The 15,821-nt window shown below is 41.2% G+C and overlaps 1 protein-coding gene across 1 annotated transcript in view; it reads right to left on the bottom strand.

The window, feature by feature from the left end:
• Positions 1–6,034: 6,034 nt before the first annotated feature.
• The window catches only part of Ccna1 (cyclin A1), a gene marked incomplete in the record, with an annotated part of 10,359 nt that continues 572 nt past the window's right edge, over positions 6,035–15,821 (bottom strand). Inside the window, 9 exon segments of the mRNA XM_005387680.2 lie at positions 6,035–6,285; positions 6,578–6,711; positions 7,642–7,755; positions 8,663–8,867; positions 9,966–10,189; positions 10,950–11,074; positions 11,250–11,496; positions 14,874–15,059; positions 15,708–15,821. Coding sequence (XP_005387737.1) covers positions 6,234–6,285; positions 6,578–6,711; positions 7,642–7,755; positions 8,663–8,867; positions 9,966–10,189; positions 10,950–11,074; positions 11,250–11,496; positions 14,874–15,059; positions 15,708–15,809 — 1,389 coding nt within the window.

Consider the following 15,821-nt stretch of genomic DNA (forward strand, 5'->3'; position numbering starts at 1 on the left):
AGGCTAAAGAGACAGCAAAGCTTTGGATCTATCTCTCAAAAAGCCATTCTATTCCCAAGTCTCATCAAAAAAAAAAAAAAAAAAACAAAAAACATTATATTTCAAGCCTATAATGAAAGTTTTCCTTTATCTTCTGGCTCCTTATATGCAACACATGCAAGAATTATAAAGAGAATGAACTTTGCACACGTTGACAGAATAATACTTTTACCTTTCATTGTCATTTTTCCTTTTAACTTCATTTTCTCTAAATGGACTTTAGAAAGCTTTATACTTCACTGCCGTATCATTTTGTAACTGATTAAATCGTGAGCTAGTGATTGTCTGTAAAAAGCAGAATCCATTCATTTGTTCAACAAAACATTGTTGACTCTAATGTACAACCAGATACTAGGAACACGGGATGAAATGTACAGCCCTGTGATCTGAGAAGAAAGACAGGCAAGTGGCAGGCAATAGTCCTGACAGACACTTAACTGAAGCTGACAGGAGAGCTGGTGCTAAAGATTAATTCTGAAGAATCACTTCAGTTAGCAGAATGTTACAGGGAAGCAGAGACTTTTTAACCAGAACCGCCTCTGTGGGAGAATAAGGCAACGGAGATCAGGGGCCACTGAGGAAGCTATAGGTTAACTCAAGTAGAAATGTAGAGGAGGCAGGGTGTGATCATTGAATGACTCATACTTTAACCCACATATTCTCCAAGGGTGATAAAACAGGGAGAATTGGATGCAGAAAAGTAATACCGTCAATTTGATTTCAAAAACTCTGGAATCAGGGGAAGGAAATTGCAGGGCCAGAGGAGGTTGTTGCAGTGATTCATGCAGATGAGAAATGACAAGAAGCTCCACTGGGGCTGTGACAGCAGGAATATGAGCAGAGACAGATACGGGCATCAGGAAAGTAGCTCTGTTATGTTTTGTTCTAGAAGAAATTCTGGCTTGGCGTGTCATCTCAGCTTTGAACACCTTCCTCAGCCCTGCACTTGCCCTAAATGTCAGAGCTGCCACATCCAACTGTCCACCCCAAACACACATGGCGATCTCGCCATTTCCCCGGTTCTTTCTTTTAGTGCCGGGAGGAAAGAAAGTAAAATAAGGATCGAATGAAATGCTGTCTTCTTCTGCTAAAGGCCTAAATCCATGTGACCCCTTTCTGTTTTCCTTAATCATTCTAAGGTAGTGCTGTTCTCAAGGAAAAATATATACTGTGACCAACTGTTAAACTTTCTGCCCAACCACCCTTGGGTTTAAGAAATACAAAAAGTGAATTCACGTTAGCATTTACCTTTGAAGAGTGAAAAACTTTTCTACAGAACTGGATAGATTTTCAGATTATTGAACTTATAGGATGACAGATGTATTTGATAGAGCACAGAATTTTTAGTAACCCATTCAGGAGTTATATATAACTCCTATCCTATGTATTATTTTAGTAATATTACTGCTCAGAAGAGGTCAAGCTCAAAAAGTAAGTCGTTTCAAAGGTTTTGTCTAGATATGTTGGAAATAGCAAAGATGGATTAGGTACCTCAAAATAAACAAATATTGATCTAAACTTCATCATTCATGTTAAGCTTGACATTGAAGACAATTATGTGAGATGCTCACTGTAGCAATGGTGATTTCTTCCTGAACACTGAAATCTCCCTTCCTCCCAGAGCTTACAGCTGAATTACATTTCCCAGCCCCTTGCAACAACAATGGGGATGACTTTCCCACAATCCATATCCTCACCTATTACACATGGGAGTCAAGTCAGGGATGCCTAGGGAAGGATGGCCCCATGGAAACAGGAGTCCTACCCTAACACATACTGAAGGTGACATGAGACAGGAAGCTTAAATGTTGTTTGTAAACCACAGAGACTTGGAGATGGCTGATGTAACAGTGTACCCAAATACAATCAGTGTCACACAAATGATAGCCAGGTTTGAACCACATCTTGGTCTCCTGTCCAGAGGGATCATACTCTTTGCTAAGGAAAAGTTCTTGAATTAAAAGAAAGAACTGGCCTCACCGTACTTGCTTCTCAGGTCCAGCTCCCTTAAAAGAGTGAACTTTTGAGAATCACCCAAACTGCAGAAAGAATATGTTAGATGACACATGTTTGAGATCAATACTCTGACAATTGAGGTGCGCAGTTCTCCAAGTTGGCCCCTGGACATTATTCTTCATTTTCATTGTACACTAAACCAAGGAGAGAAAATCATTTCCTGTCAGTTTGGGTTTAGTCAAATGACCCTCAATTGATCTCATTTCCTCCTCTCAGAGCCTGACTCATATATTTACCTGACCTCTAATTACCAGGTCAGTTTGAGGATAGGATGCAGAACAGACACCCCGAGAGTATTTTCCTTTTATTCTTGAGTCTCACTCCAGAGTCAAGCTTCCCAGAGAAGCACGGAGTTACCTGAGGTCAGCCTTGTAACTGAAATTGCCAAATCCAGGCTTCCACTCTGAGCTTGAATGTGAGTGTCCCAACCCACTGTCCCCAGTCATTTGACTTGAGAAGGAATCTGGCCCGCCCACTTTCCAGCTGGAGGTGCTGTGCAACTTTGCAACAGCCCATGCACTCGCAAGGAACTCCACTTGGTACAGGGGCAAAGGCATTTATACCACAGGTACACCTCTACAACTGGTGCAACTCAACAGCAGATTCCCTACTTGAAATGTAGCTTTTGGCATTCTTCCTCCCACTGCTTTCTAACAAAGGGGAGAAAAAGTTGGTTGGTCTTTGAATGGGATAGTTCACATGCTGAATATGAAGGCAGGATGTCAACCTAAGTCCCTGTTCCTACTAATTCAGAATTTTATTTCAGAAACTCTAGAATCAGAGAAAAGGAAACTGGAGGGCCAGAAGAGGTTGTTGCAGTGATTCATACAGCTGAAGAAGGACAAGACGCTCCACTAGGGTTGTGACAGCAGGAATGTGAGCAGAGAGCAGGCATCAGGAAAGTAGCTCCATTATGCTTGGTTGTAGAAGAAATTCTGGTTTGATGTATCATCTTAAGGCAATGCTTAATGATGGAGGGAAAGCAGCAAACGTGAAGAGTGAACATGGAAAAGGTGGGAGCATACTTAGGGTAACCAGTCGAGAACAAGTAAATATTTGCAGAGTGTTGCTGAAACCACATAATCATCAGCCACATTCCACTGTGTGATTATTGCAGCAAGGGAACACTCTCCCCTTCACCAGCTCGCTATTCACTAGAGCTTGTAAATAGCAAATGAGCTGCTGCAGATATTGATATGAGGAAACCACCAAGATGCTCATCAGGAAAATGGGCCAAGTGAAAGAGAGACCATGAAGGAGAAGTGAGCAGTATAGGCCACTAACCCTGGCCCATGACTGAAACCATTGCCTCAGTCACCCAGGTTATCTGCCTCAGAAAAGTCATCCTCATAAAAGGCCGTCTGTATATAAACCTTGTTTCATCTCAGTTACCCATGACCTACTGATCACTTTCCTACCTCCCTTGTACCTCAAGCTCTTCCCCTCCAGTCTCCCCGATCATTACTTTCGCTAAATGAGCACTGACCTTTTCAAAAACTACCATCAAATTCATCAGTCACTAATGGAAGGATGCTGTTATGGGTTGTATCTAGATGTCCCCCCTCCCCAAAGCCTCGTGAGCTTATAGCTAGGGCTTTTCAGGAGTGGCTGGATCAAGGGTGTGTGAATATGGATTAAGCGGATGTGATATCTGCATTAGCCCCGTCACTGGGTTAGCATAGCTCTGAGCGTGGCTGAATTGATTTACTGAAGAGTAAAGCCCACTATGGCCATGGGTAGCACCAACCAGTAGGCTCACAGACTGGATGGAATATAAAGGGAGAGAGGGAAGTCTGCCTCCTGTCTGTTATACCATGGAGTGTTTCTCTTCTGTGATTCCCCGCTACCATGCCATCCTGCCTTGGAGCCAGCCAACTATGGACTGAAACCTCTGCAAACCATGAGCTGAAATAAACTATTCCTCTTTTAACTTGTGGGTATCAGGTTTTTTGTCCCAGCAACAAGAAAAGTGATTAAAATGAGGCTACCTGGGATGACAGCCATGAGCCCCGGGTACCACCCCCGCCTTAGGTACCAGCCCTGATATCTAGAACAGAATACCCAGCACACCCAGCACAGGCCAGGGCTCTTTTGGTCAAACAGTATGCATGATCATTTTGAAGTTTCAGCATGAAATGTGTTGAGATGTTTTACCTTTCTAATGGTGAAAGTTTTAAAACAGAGACAGTAGAACTGTTTGGTTTTATCCATCCAACATTAAGCTTTAGCTCCTGATAATTAGTTTGAAAGTGCTGCCCCAACAGTCCTTCAGGCATGCTTTAGCAAGGCACCCTGGGTGCACAGTCCTGTCGGAGTTCCTCAGAAAATCTCAGCCTGTCTGAAGCCACAGGCCAAGGAGCCTGCAGAGGCAGACAGAGGCAGAACTCCCACACCCACAGCTCTGCCCAGCCAGTTTCCTGGGTGACAAATAGTGGGTGGAATTGGGCAGAGAGAAAGACAGAGAAAATCAAAAGAATAGATAAATCATAGATCTATGATTCATATAAGACAATACAACAGTGTAAGTAAATATATATTAATATAAGACTATACAATATATAAATAACTAGGATTCTATTTACTTAATATGTAAAATCTTGATAAATGATAACACCTAAGATATTGTTTGCTGGAGGGTACAGAGATCATCAATAACCATTAAATTTCAAAAACATCATTATTTATGGTCATATTTTTACAAAGTATAAAAACTATGCATGGACTTGATTAGCATCAAATTCAGGAACAAAAAGCATGGGATGAAAGTGGGAATACACAGATGGCTGCTATTCACTTGTAAGTTGAGTGGGAGGTACCTAGGTGACAGTTATATTATTTTTAAGTGAAGTATTTCAGGGACACAACAAAGTAAAAGGAAATCAAAATCAAGGACTACCTGGTGCAATCAGTGGGTGTGTGAGCAGGAACAAGTTATGTGTAAACATTTTATAGCAAAGAACATAAATTATGTGCTCAGCGCTCTAAGTGTTATAGCATGGTTTCATGGCCTAGAGTCAGGGCTACTTTTGGATTGCTTTTAGAAATAAAAATTTCCTTTACAAAGTAATTCTCAGTTGAGTCCTATTTTTACAAGGTCCTTCTTAGCTGAAGCAAAACATTCCAAACAAAAACATCACCAGGAAAAGAAAACATTATTGAGCTGGGGATGTAGGTCGATGGTAGAACACTTACCTAGCACGTATAAGGCACTGGGTTCAAACCCTTGTACTCCAAATAAATAAATAAAGTGTTATTTGTATTTGGATAAAAATGTTATGTCAAGGTTCAATCTGCAACAGCTACACATGCCATTGGGAAGTAAGTGGTCAGTGACACAAACAGGTAGATAATGAGAGGAAGCTTCCCTCACTGGCTGAGTCACTCAAATCTTTAAGCCTTGAAAGAAGCAAACAACATTTCTATCACCAAAGTCAGCCATAACTGTCCTCTCCTGCTGCATCTCCTTGCATGGGGCAATTTGTCTGTCACATTGCTGAGTACAAAAGGATAGCTGGAAAGTTCAGCATGTATATGAATGGAAATATATCTGGGAATAAATTAGAACATAAGACTGCAACTACCTCACCGTGTAACACAAAGACAGAGGATTCTGCATCCACACATGTCCTATATCCCCTTTGGGAAACACGTGTAATACATCTTAATGCTTTAAGGAAATGTTGATTTCTTCATTGATCTAGGAATGAAGATGAATTGAGAATGTTGTTTCAGGGGGGTTGGTGGGGTTGGCAACACTAAAACCTTCTAAGAACTCATAAAGAAGTGGTCACAAAATATGTAAACTATGGCTATATTTTGTGATTTCATTACAGCTTGAAACAAAATTTGGGATGAACTTCATTTACTCTCATTTTTCCAAAATCTACTTGTGTTTAATTCTTCTATGTAAAGACATTCCCAACTAAAATCCCAGGCAAGTATGTCAGTCATACAAACAATAAATAAGCCTAACACAACACATGGTCACAAGGCAAGTTTATTCTTTAAAAATGCTAAACTATTTTACAAGCTATTAAAGTCTAACAGAACCAATACATTTTTATATTTTAAAGCATCTATATTGAAAATAGTTGAGTCAAGCTGCAGAAACCTATGAAAATTAAGAGCAATTCTGTTGATCTGGCAGTTGAGTTCTGGAAGTGCTTCTGTTCTGACACTTACTGCAGAGGCAGCACTGCGGGTGGTTCCATCAGGGACACGTGTAGGTATCTGAAATGAAATCCACAGCAAAGTCAGCGCACGCCAAGCCTGTCAGGTCTGTAAAAATCCCAGGCCACAGGAAATGCTTTCATAGTTTTAACAGACTGGAAGGAAGCTGGTGCTATAAACTGACAAATTATAAACCTAGGCCTCTCCAAATTCATTTCCTTGATTGAAAATGTAATATTGTGATTCCAACCTAACATCAGATATTCAATTTATTCTATTTCTAATACTGATACAGCTATTACCCACAAAGCTTTAAATAGCCAGCCAAGATAAGAAAATGTCAGTAACTTACTTTGGAGACTTATACTTTTCCCTAATTGCCTGCTGAGGTCGATGGGGTATATCAAGGCATGCTTTATGTAGTTCACTCAGGCAAGGCACGATTTCACTTAATGAATAGCCTGTAAATGCAGCAAGCGTTTCTGGCTAATCAAGACAAAAGGAAAAAAATGTGTTTTACATAACTCCGTAAGACATTAAAATCTGAAGAAAAATGATTGTGAAGTAAAGAGAATTAATTCCTTACTAAGTATCCATATTCATCTCAAAAGAAACCATATTCACATCCTTCAGATATTTGAGCTACGCAATATTTTTTAAAACAGCCAGAGTTCTACATTTCTAAGTTCACTTACATTGTGTATTTATACTTCTTAATTTGAGTGTGGGTCACTTTTCCTGTTTCCTCATGAATGGGACTTTACTGGACCTTAAAGAGCCATACTTACCAATTTTCCTGTTTACATAGAATATGAAACATTCTTAGTCAAATGCAACGTAGAAAATAAATATTCCAGAAAATGAAGGGAGATACTTCGTCCTACTTCTGCTAGCACAAAGCAGACCTTAAGGGGGCTGTTTATGACCTTGCCACGTTCTTGGGCAAGAGGTGACATGGATGGTCCTAATCTCCCGTAATCCTGGTATAATCTTCTGGTCATCCTCACCAGACCCTGGTTTGGTTTGGTGCGGTTTGATGTGGTTTGGTGTGGTAGAGTTTGATGCAGTGTGATTTGATTTGGCTGAGAGAGGGCAAAATAAAAGTCAATGGCTTTTGCTTGAAGTCACCAGTGAATGCACTTCAGGGTCTCTCCAAGCATAGCAGCAGGCACTGAGGTTTCAGGTCCTGCAGAGCTGTAACACCACCTACTTGACTTCTTGCCCTCTCTGCTCCCCACAGAGTAAAGCAGCTGGAAACAGCAGCAGGCTGCAGTGTGCTGCCCAGACAACAGGTCCTTATTATACTAATTTGCCTTCACCAGGGGCAAGCCCAGTCTAATCCTTCAAAGTTACTTAACAGATTTTAAATCTCTGGACATGCCTCACATTTCATTGGAAAAAAAGAAAGACTCTTACCCAGAAGTGCCTGTTCACAATATAGTTCGCTAGGCAATAAGCTGCTGCGGCTATCAGTGAAGGAAGATATTTCAAGAATGGGTCAGCTTCAAGTAGACTCAGTTCTGCAACATACTAAGTGCAACAGAAAATGTCAAGTTTGACCAAAGTCATAAGCAGACCTAGAAATATCAAAGTAATAAACTGTATCTTATTTTTGCTTAACCAGTATCTAGTAATGAGCACAGAAATGAACAACCAACATTTGTCCCTAACCAAAATTGCATTCAGATTTTAATAAAATTTCCATACCTTGTATTTTGCCTACCCACACTGTACATATTATAGCTTGCTTTTCTTATTGTATGCTAGTAATACAATTTATGCTGGTCAGATAAAGTAGGGTTGGTATGGCACCTGCAATAGGATCAGAGCCTTCAGTTAAAAGGCAAAAAAAAATGACTATATAAAAGCTATTAATTTATCAGGCAAAGGAACACAGTTCCAAGGCTAGAACCACACCAGTGGGAACACATTTTTCAGCAAACACTGGAAAACCTATATAGACATTCTTGCTACTCTTTGAATACCATATAAATTACCAGATATCCTAGTAATTGGGAAAAAAAGGTGACCAAACCATACTCTAATACCTTCAACTAAATTTTTGAAACTCCAAATGACCAAATGGTGGTTCATTTCTTAGCAGGTCAGGATGAGTTTAGAACCCAATTTAACTACATTCATTTTTTTTTTCCTCAAACTAACAAGCATGGCTTGTGATTTGTATCCAACAAGGGAATAGTCTGCAAGCTTAGATGTCTTTTATTGTTGGTGATTAGATAGCCTGTGCCTGCCAAATGTAGTCCAAGGTTATGTCTTGTAGCCAGATGTGTTCTTAAAATTAGTTCTCTAAAGTTGCTAAAGAAGTTCCTCTGGCCCAAGGAAAAAACTGGAAAGAACAGAAAAACTGAGGGACGATTGGGAAAGGATGCTTTTCACCCTCCTTGCGCCTGCAGTTCCAGGAAGCAGTGTGGCATACCTTCGCCAGGTTCTCGGTTCTGACACACACGCCCTGCCGTCTTAAGTACTGAAGGAGAAACTGGTTGGTGGTTGGTACTGCCAGATCGAAAGCCAGGACTTTCAGAAACAGGTGCTCCATCCTTAACAGCTGTCGCTTTGTGTATGTGTCATCAGTTATATAGACAAACTCCTCTACTTCCGGTGGGTATATCTCTTCATATTTCCTGAGAAAGGTAAACAACCTTTAGGAGTAATGTCTGGAATGCATGGCTCTACTGCCGCGTCTCAGCACCGACCTTCAGAGTTCTTCATTAAAACCTCATTTCCCCTTCAGTATCACTGAATGGCACAGGGCTACGGAAACATTAGGAGCTTGCTTCCAGCCCAAGAACATGACTATTACAAGGATATATTTTACTTACTGCTGGGAATAGTGCTAGAAACCATTTCCAACTGAGAATTTTAGGTTTTGGCCTCTGATATACTCAAAGATTTTGCATAACAGACATTACAGGTGAATACTCATTACTTGTATAAACCTCAAATCATTTTGTGGATAAGAATGTTATGATGAACACAATGAGAATAAAAAAATTGCATAGCCCTTTAATTTTTAAGAAGACTGTGTTCATCTTTCTCTATTGAATTTGCAATGATGCTGAGTATCCAAGAAAAACATAACGATATCATTTTACCATTATAACTTCTTTCCTTCTGCTTTTGCTCTTACTTTCTCTGAGGTACTACCGGCAAGTTTTACATATTAGTAAGTAGAATATGAGAAACCCAAAGAATAGAAACTGCAGCTCAGCAACAGGTCACTTAAAGGCAGCTCAGCCACAGCCCAGCTCTCTTTTCCCACATAATTAGGTACTTTTATGAATCACTGATAGAAACAGAACCAGCTAAAAAATGTTTATTCACTGTAACCAAATAAACTGTGTTATTATGGGTTATTTGCTAGATCATGAAAACATCTTTTATATAACCAAAATCTCTTTAAATAGGACTTTTACTTGTATTAGAACACAGCTAAAAGACTACACTGCAAAAGAGTTAAAGTAGATCCTGAATTTGAGTTGACGGCTGCTTTTGTCATGATATTGAACTTCTTGCTATAAATCTTAAACATCTGAATTGAAGAGTGAATATGTGGGCAGATTCAGTTTCTCAGTAACTCCTACAAAGATGATGATCTTTTATCAAAAGAGGCATGAATAGTTTTAATTATCAAGCATTGCATTTCTTCAATAAATGCAGAAAAAAATCAAGTGTTTTGACAGGAGATAGCTTCATATTATTCAAGCTGAAAGAACACTTACGAAGCCAGAAGAAGAGCTGCTGTCCCGACAAGCTGCAATTTCCCTCTCAGAACAGACATGCAGGAAAGAAATCTGTCCAGGAAGTTGACAGCCAGGTACAGAGTTTCTGCTCGAAATTTATATTCTTCCCCAACCTCTACCAGCCAGTCCACTAGAATAGTGCGCATGCCTTCCGTGATGTCCGGTTGTTTCCTCATGTAGTGCGCTTTGGGTCTGTATCTTGTCTGCATGGAGGAAGAGTTTGGATATGTAAATAGCTGCAATATCAGAAAGATCACTCACCAGTATAGTCACTATTAGAACACATCCCCTGAGCAAATGTCAAGAGGACACTGATTCAGAACCAAAGAAATCTTTATCATGATAAGGAAGAAAGTGCGAAATGTAATGAGTTAATAGCTCAACTAAGGAAGAAGGTAACAATATGCACTATTCCTAAGAATGAAATACTTAGCATAAAAATTCTTTGGGCCACAGAGAAATCATTCATATAACTGTTACTCACTATCAAAACTACATGGTAGATGTACTTTATCTCAGATGCTTAGGAACAGAAATGCTTCAGTCTTAGATTTTTTCACATTCGGGGATATTTACATAAGTATACTGGGATACCTTGAAGTTAGTACCCTAGCCTAAACACAAAATTTATTATGCTTCACATATACCTAGCACACATAGCCTGAGTATAAAGTATAATTCTATAGAATAATTTTAATAATTCTGTACATGAAACAAAGTTTCACGATATGGAATTTTCCACATGTGGCGTTATGTCAGTGCTCAAAAAAGTTCCAGATTTTAGAGCAGTTCAGATTTTAGATTTTCAGATTACGGCTGGTCAACTTGTATTATTTTTATATATTTCTTATGTTTAGTTGTCATGTCAGCGCCATTCACCAGTGGCCACAGCCAAGAATTTGTAACTTAAAAAATTAAGAGCTTGGGGTACTGGAAATTGAACCAGAAGCTGGGAGAACTCACCTCAGCTTCTCGAAGGTACTGATGAATTTCTTCAGCATATTCAGTCACATTCATCACATCTGTGTCAAATTCTGACATGACTTCTGACTGGGAATGGAGGGACGAATCCACTAGCATAGGCGAAACTGCAGAGATTGACCACTGTCAGATAATGCATTTAATTTAAAACTCACTCTACGCACTCATCCTCCCCAGGCTACTGTGAAAAGTTGTGTTTTTCTCTTTCTGGTTACTTCCTACTGAGACGCTGCAATAGTTGTGAACACAAGGCGCCATCAAGCTGTGTATGTGTCAGATTACCTGTGTTGAAATCTAGCAGGAAGTGAAGGTCCGATTTGAGTGTGCTGGTGTCTACCTCACACACATCCTCCAAGGCCACCCCTTCTCTACCCGGGCAGCTGTTTTTCTCCTCCTGCTCGGGCTCATCCATGTAAATATCAAATCCATGCTTGGCTGGCTCAGGAACCCCATAGTCAGACAACAAGTTCTTTCCAGATGGAGGGAAGATATTTTCTGGTCCAGAAAAACACCTCAACGCTGTGATCTCCTTTAAAACAAGAATGAAATCTCTTGTTAGAGGCCACCCCCAAAGGCTATCTAGGCCTGTGTGACCGTGCATCAAACCTGCTGCTTGGCAAGGTAAATCCTAAACTGAAATATCTATGCTGACAATATAATTCCAGAGAATAAAACTTAGAAATTATTATTTTCCCCTTGTTTTTAATCTACATTTAAAATAGGAAAAGTGCTACCTAAAATTTCTTGTTTTTTTTATATACAAATATGTATCACAAAGAACTCAAGATTATAGAAGGAAGAAAAGCTATCGCTCTCCTCCAAAATGAAACAGGTATCATGTAGCAGGAAAACTGCAAGTTGGCTTTATGCTTATAGCATCACAAGATTGCAAGATTTTATAAGCGTTCTGCACAGATGTTAACACATAGTTACTGAGTTCCTACAGTCAGCTCTTTTTCTTAAAAAGTTAACTTTCAGGTGCAAGCCTCTATAAAATTCCATTTCACACCCAGTTATTTAAAAGAAAAAAAAAACCTTTATAGTAGTATTTGAGAAAAAAAAATTTAGGAACTATAAAGGACCACAATCACAAGTTACTATAACCAAGTAATCACGACTCCAAGTTACTGCCAAGTCTGACTTTTGCTACATACATATATGTACACAGACTGAGATATATGTTCATTAAACAAATATTTAATGATGCTGTTCCACATATCCAGAATTTAGCAGTGAACAGATGTTCAACCTAGAGGTAGGGAAGGGATAGAGGGACAAACAGGAAAAGATGTAGTAGACCAAAGTGAGAAAAAGAGCAGGGTAGTACACCAGGTCAGGAAAAAGAGAAGCCAACTCCTGGATGATTACCATAGGCCATTTAAGAATTGGCTTTTATGCAGAGAGGGAAGTCATGGACAGATTTTGGGCAGAGGAGTAATATAGTCCAAGTTCTGAAAGGATCATTTTGGCTGGGTACAGCTGTAGAAACAAAGGTCAAAGTTAGACGACTTGTTACAAAACTTGCTAATCCTAGGAGAGACAATAGGGGTTTCAATCAGGGTAGTGACAGAAAAGGATGAGAGGGGAAGAGAGTCCAGGCATTTTTAAAAGTAGAACTACTAATCAGTTTAGATGGGTGGTTGAAAAAAATAATCAAGGATGGCAAAGGTGTCAGGACCGATTATTATTATTAGACAGGATGGAGATTCCATTTACTGAGATAAGGAAGACAATGGGAAGAGCAAGTTGGGAGCAGGTTAAAGGGCCGGTGGCTGGTTTTGCACAATAGAGATATCTTTCATACATCCCAGTGGCGATGTCAAGGGGGCTGCTGGATACAAGAGCGATCAGTACAGCGCAGAGGCCCAGGCTGAAGATGCAAACACGAACCATTAAAAGATACTTTGATGCTAAGAGACCAAGAGAGTAAGTACAAGCTCAAAACGGAAGACCAAGCCTCAGGGCAGTTTGACTTTCAGAGACTGGAGACCTAAAGACAAACCCAGGTACACAGACGGGCAAACGAGCAAGCCAGGACGCCTGGAGAGAATAATGTTCTCCAATCTGAGCAAAAAGAAATTATTTCAAAGAAGAAAAAAGTAGTCAGCCACGTAAAATGCTGTTAATCATTCAAGTAAGGAAAGTAAAAGGGTTTGGGTCAAAGACAACAGGAGACCTACAGATGGAAAGAACTCAGTCAATAAATATTGTGAGCTGCTCTGGCTAGATACTGTCCTCAGTACTAGGAATACAGCGGAGAATATGACAGGGCAAATCCTCAGTCTCTCTGACCGAGCTTACATACCAGTGGGACAGACAAACTCTCAGTGGCTAAAATTGAATAGTAGCTGCAAAGAGCTGTGTGATCAAAAGCTTTTGAAGTTAGAAAATGTTCTAATAGGGGCTGGGGACTTCGCATAGCGGCAAAGCGCCTGCCTGGCAAGCACGAGGTCATGAGTTCAATTCCTGATACCGGGAAAAAAAAAAAAAACAACAACAAAAACAAAAAAATATATTATAATACATTTGTATTGGCGCTGTATAGAAGAGAAAACAGATGAGAAAAATGAAGAGCTGATGGAGAGATACCCTTGAGGAGAGAAGAGGATGTATGAGGCAGTGCACTCTCGAGGGTTCACCTTGCATAAGGGCACATCAACCACAGAACAAGATGCGGGAGACAGGGTATCCGGCACATGGGAGGAGGAAATAGGATTAGCTGAGGGTAAGGATGGAGAAAGAGCCGCGGGGAGGCAGGAAACAGGTTTCTAACTAAGGAGGCCATAAAGGAACAGCGCAGTGAAATGTAGAGGCAGTGCCAAGCAATGGCACCAGGCAACAGGACAGGTCATTTACTAACATACTGAGTTGTGCATTTAAAATGAAACCATTCAGCAATGGCACAACCATCAAATCATAAGTATAGTCTTAGACTGTATGTTTAAAGATGTAAATATTGCTAAGACAGCTATATTTGTTAAAAGCACTTTCAATTCTCTCCACAGCTTCAAACCAAGCATTTTTTGTATACTTTTCTCTCTTTAAACTAATCCCACACCAAAAGTCTGATGACCTGAGGAGGTAGTAGAGGAGAGGTTTCTAATTTAGCCTTGACTGTAACATTTTGGGAGTGGGCTGTTAAACCTCTCAGACTCTCCCACCTATAAAATGGGAAAGAGATCACTGCATCTGTCAAATAACAGACACACAGTATGGGCTTAAAGTGTCATTATATGGGCTGGCCTAATAACAGAATTAGAGAAGCATTTTTTTCTGTCTCAAAAATGCATTCCTAAGATTCCAAGTCCTCTTTGGCATTTAAGTGTTTAGATTTGCTGTCAGTCTTCAAAGGCAAGCACAGCTACGATTAGCTAAGCACATGTAACTATTATCTGAGGCTCCATGCCATGTTTTCACACTCTCTTAGCAGAGGGGAGATGTCTGCTCTAAAGTAACCGTTTTTTAGGTAACCTGGTAAGTAAGTTTGATCCAACACTGATTCTCACACCATCCCTATGAACACAGCAAATATTATCCAGGATTGCTTCAGGCATGGCCCAGCTCAGACTCAGCACTTCTGAGCTGGTAGAACTCCAGCTCCAGAGTTTATTCTATGCAGTCACATTGCCTTTCAGCCTAGTCTTTCAATCATTGAACATATACTTAATCCAAATAGTTTCTAGACCTGTGTCCTGGAAAGCTAAGAACAAAGAAAATTAATCACTATTTCTCTCTTCAAAAGGAACTGTCAAGGTGATCTTCAGAAATCAACTTCGCCCTAGGCCAGATTCCAGAGTTGTAATACTGAAGGAGAGTTGCAGTACACAGGTAAAAGAAAAGCACCTCCCAACCAGGGCAGGAAGGCCATTCTTCACAGCATCTTTCCCAGGGCTTCTGGGTCATTACCTGGCCATAGGTCTTCCTGTACTGCTCATTCTCACTTAGCACCCCCAACACTGTCCTCTGTGAGGGATCCTGGCCGAGCTGGGCTCTTGTGAGCACCTGACAAGCACCAGGACCTCGGGTCACTTGAGCCAGAACGACTCCGTTCTTCGAGTCGCTGTGATGCATTGTCTTGGCCTCCACACGCTGCTATCAGGGAAAAAGACACAGACAAACTGGCTTATCAACCCTCCCCACCCACCGAGGCTCCAAGGGTGCAGCAAACCTCGAGGACGAGAGTACCAAGCCACGGAATCAGCACCACTTGCCCATCTGTCTTCCCAGTAATTATTAACAGTTAAAAGGGTCTTGAGCAACCAAAGCTGCGCTGAACCCAAATAGTCATTTCAATCCCCCAGAGCTCTGTTCCAGAACTGAGTTGAGGGCTAAAACGTCAGAGACACCCTGCTAACCCTTCAAGTTGGAATACTAAAAAGCTCAGGTTATTTGGGAGTTTAAACCCGTGAGCTCTAGTTTTTACCTCTTCGAAGTTCATTCTCCCTAACCCCAAACAGTAGGTCCAGCATACCTGAGGGCGGGAAAGTGTGTCCCCTTCCCAAGTGACAAACAAGGCGCTGCCTCCTCCCACCAGAAAGAGGGGGCCCAAAACCTGTTTGGAACCTACAGCGAACGGGGCTCTCCTCCGCTTTATTTCCAAGAAAGGCCCCCTGGGGCGGGACGGGCGCGGCGGGGCGGGCGAGGGAGGGAGGACCCCGAGGTGTTAAGAGATTCCAGCGGGGGGCGCCAGGCTCCCTGCGGCGGCGGCCGCCCGCTCTGCGCTAATTACTTTCAACCCACCCGCGTCTGTGGAGCCGGCCAATCAGCGGCGCCCCCAGGCTCCCCCGGCTCCGCTTCCATGCCAACCGCGGCGGGCGTGCGCGCGCGGGGCCGCATCGCCATGGCGACCCCCTC

Source organism: Chinchilla lanigera, unplaced genomic scaffold, assembly GCF_000276665.1.
Source record: "Chinchilla lanigera isolate Chin_1 unplaced genomic scaffold, ChiLan1.0 scaffold00030, whole genome shotgun sequence".
In the NCBI taxonomy this organism is placed as follows: Eukaryota; Metazoa; Chordata; class Mammalia; order Rodentia; family Chinchillidae; genus Chinchilla; species Chinchilla lanigera.